This window comes from Poecilia latipinna, unplaced genomic scaffold, assembly GCF_001443285.1.
Source record: "Poecilia latipinna isolate Pla-1442-1.1 unplaced genomic scaffold, P_latipinna-1.0 Scaffold1568, whole genome shotgun sequence".
NCBI classification, from domain to species: Eukaryota; Metazoa; Chordata; class Actinopteri; order Cyprinodontiformes; family Poeciliidae; genus Poecilia; species Poecilia latipinna.
Window position 1 is genome coordinate 29261 of NW_015114184.1, and position 2102 is coordinate 31362.

The 2102-nt window shown below is 41.5% G+C and overlaps 1 protein-coding gene across 1 annotated transcript in view; it reads right to left on the reverse strand.

The window, feature by feature from the left end:
* The window catches only part of LOC106963688 (uncharacterized), a 15516-nt gene extending 13476 nt beyond the window's left edge, over positions 1-2040 (reverse strand). Inside the window, exon 1 of the mRNA XM_015058732.1 lies at positions 1310-2040. Within this exon, the coding sequence (XP_014914218.1) occupies positions 1310-1879 (570 nt within the window). The 5' untranslated portion in view covers positions 1880-2040. The remainder of the gene's footprint in view (positions 1-1309) is intronic.
* Between the last annotated feature and the right edge of the window lie 62 nt (positions 2041-2102).

Genomic DNA, 2102 nt, shown 5'->3' on the forward strand with positions numbered 1-2102 from the left:
GCGGGCCGGATCCGGCCCGCGGGCCGTAGTTTGGGGACCCCTGCCGTAAAGTGTCGGGGTGGAGACTTGTTTCAGCTAATTCTGTCATTTGCTTTTCATTGACCTACTAAATGTTGAAAAGGGTTGTTTTTGGGACAGTTTATATAACACGCGATTTCAGCTGAGTGGATTCTTTCAGTTTAGGATTACGGTGGAGTGCAAGAAAGAGATTTGCTCAGGGCCTGGTTTGTTCGGCGTGAATTTGAGAAACTGATCAATAGGAAGGCAAAGTTTACGACGACAACTTGCAAGCAACTAAAAAGACGTTTTTGGAGAAAGAAAACATGTCAGAGTTGTAGAGGGATTTAAGTCGATATCAGTTTGGTTCTGCCTGGATCAAGAGCCTGAGGACACTGCTTCCACTGAGAGCCCTTCTGGAGGGAGAATCACTTAAGTTTTGTTACTGACTAAATATAAACCACAATTGACTTAGTGTATATTTCCAGGAGGACTATATTGGTGAGTTTAAACATAAGCTAACACAAGGATGGGAATCAAACTGAATTTAGGCAATGAAACTTATGTAACCATTTGTTTAAGTTTTTTTCCTTTACATTTTAGTCAATATATATGTGTATTGTTTATAATTGTTCCACAGCTTGAGGCACAATTGGATAAATTCCAACCAATTTTACAGTAATGCAAATAAAAATGCAGTTAATTAATTTACCTAAATTTTAATTTTTATTGTTAATCTGATTTGTCTCCGTATTATTAAAAAAATAAAACAAATTAGTTTCTTATATATTGTACATTTTCACTGAAATTAACTCTCTATACTAGGAAATCTGACTGTAGCATTTTGTTTTGTTGGTAAACAGGCTAAAGATACAAATTAAAATTAATGCTTATCACAAAACTATTTTTTTTTTTTTTGGCTAAAAGTTTTATGACTTAAATTTCCTCAGGTGATATATTTAGACCTAAACACCCAGTAGCAGCCCTACCATCCCTCAATGGTTCCCTCATAGTCTCAATGGTTAAGAGAATAATTCTGAATCTTAAACTTTAATTAAAATTTGGACCAATTCAAACTATATTTAAATAATGCAACTTTTAGTGAACTTTTCGTCAGCAAACTAAAAGGCTTTTTGATGGAGATTATAACTTCATGTTTAATATTTAAATCACTCAAAGTCGTTTTACAGTGCAGTTTGTATTTTTTCTCAATATTAATTTACTTAAATCACATTGTTTTTGCGTCTGCTTGTGTCTAACTTAAAAAATAAACAGGCCTACATAAATTAAAAATAAAAAAAAATAAAACAACCTTAGTTCCCAGCTGCACTTTGATCTCCACCTTCTGCTTCTTCTGCTCCAGGATGCTCAGCAGATACTCCTGAAAGACGCCTATTCTAGTGAAGAAGTGCTCATTGTGCCAGCAGCCCTCCATGTTATCAAAGTCCACTCCGAGTCCCAGTAGAAACTTCACACTGCGAGGGTCCAGGGCGATCTGCTGGGGCCGGCAGAGCAGCGCGCTCCGGTACCTCTCGTCCAGCACGGTCAGCTTCAGCACCTTCCCGGAGCGGACAGCGACCAGCGCCGCCGTCAGCCCCACGGGACCCGAGCCCACGACGAGCACCGAGATCCGCGCACGCCATTGCCTGAAGCCGTCGAGGCTGACTTTCACCACCACGTACAGGGCCACTACCACCAAAGTGCTGAGAGCCGTGTCGAAGGCGAGAGCTCCGTACTTTTCCTCGGCGGTTTCCCCGATTCCACCAACTCCAGCGTTTTCTGGCTGCAGCCCGTTCATATCGCAGGGAGGGAGAAACGGGTTGACTGGGGAGGGGGCTCCAGGTATTTTCAGATGTCTAACCAGTCGTCCACATTGAGGCATTCATTGCGAGAGAAGAGATGACTTTGCATCCGTGCACACACAACCCGAGCGGCCGCGGCTCCAACACAGACCGCCTCTCAGCTGTGCAGCATGACTTCCTCCGTCTGCCTGGCTCCCTTTCTCTCTCCCAGGCATTAAGGTGTGCGTCCAGGGAGCGTCAGCAGGAAAAAAAAAAAAAAAAAAAAAAAAAAAAATTTATAAATATATTAATAAATAAAAAAAT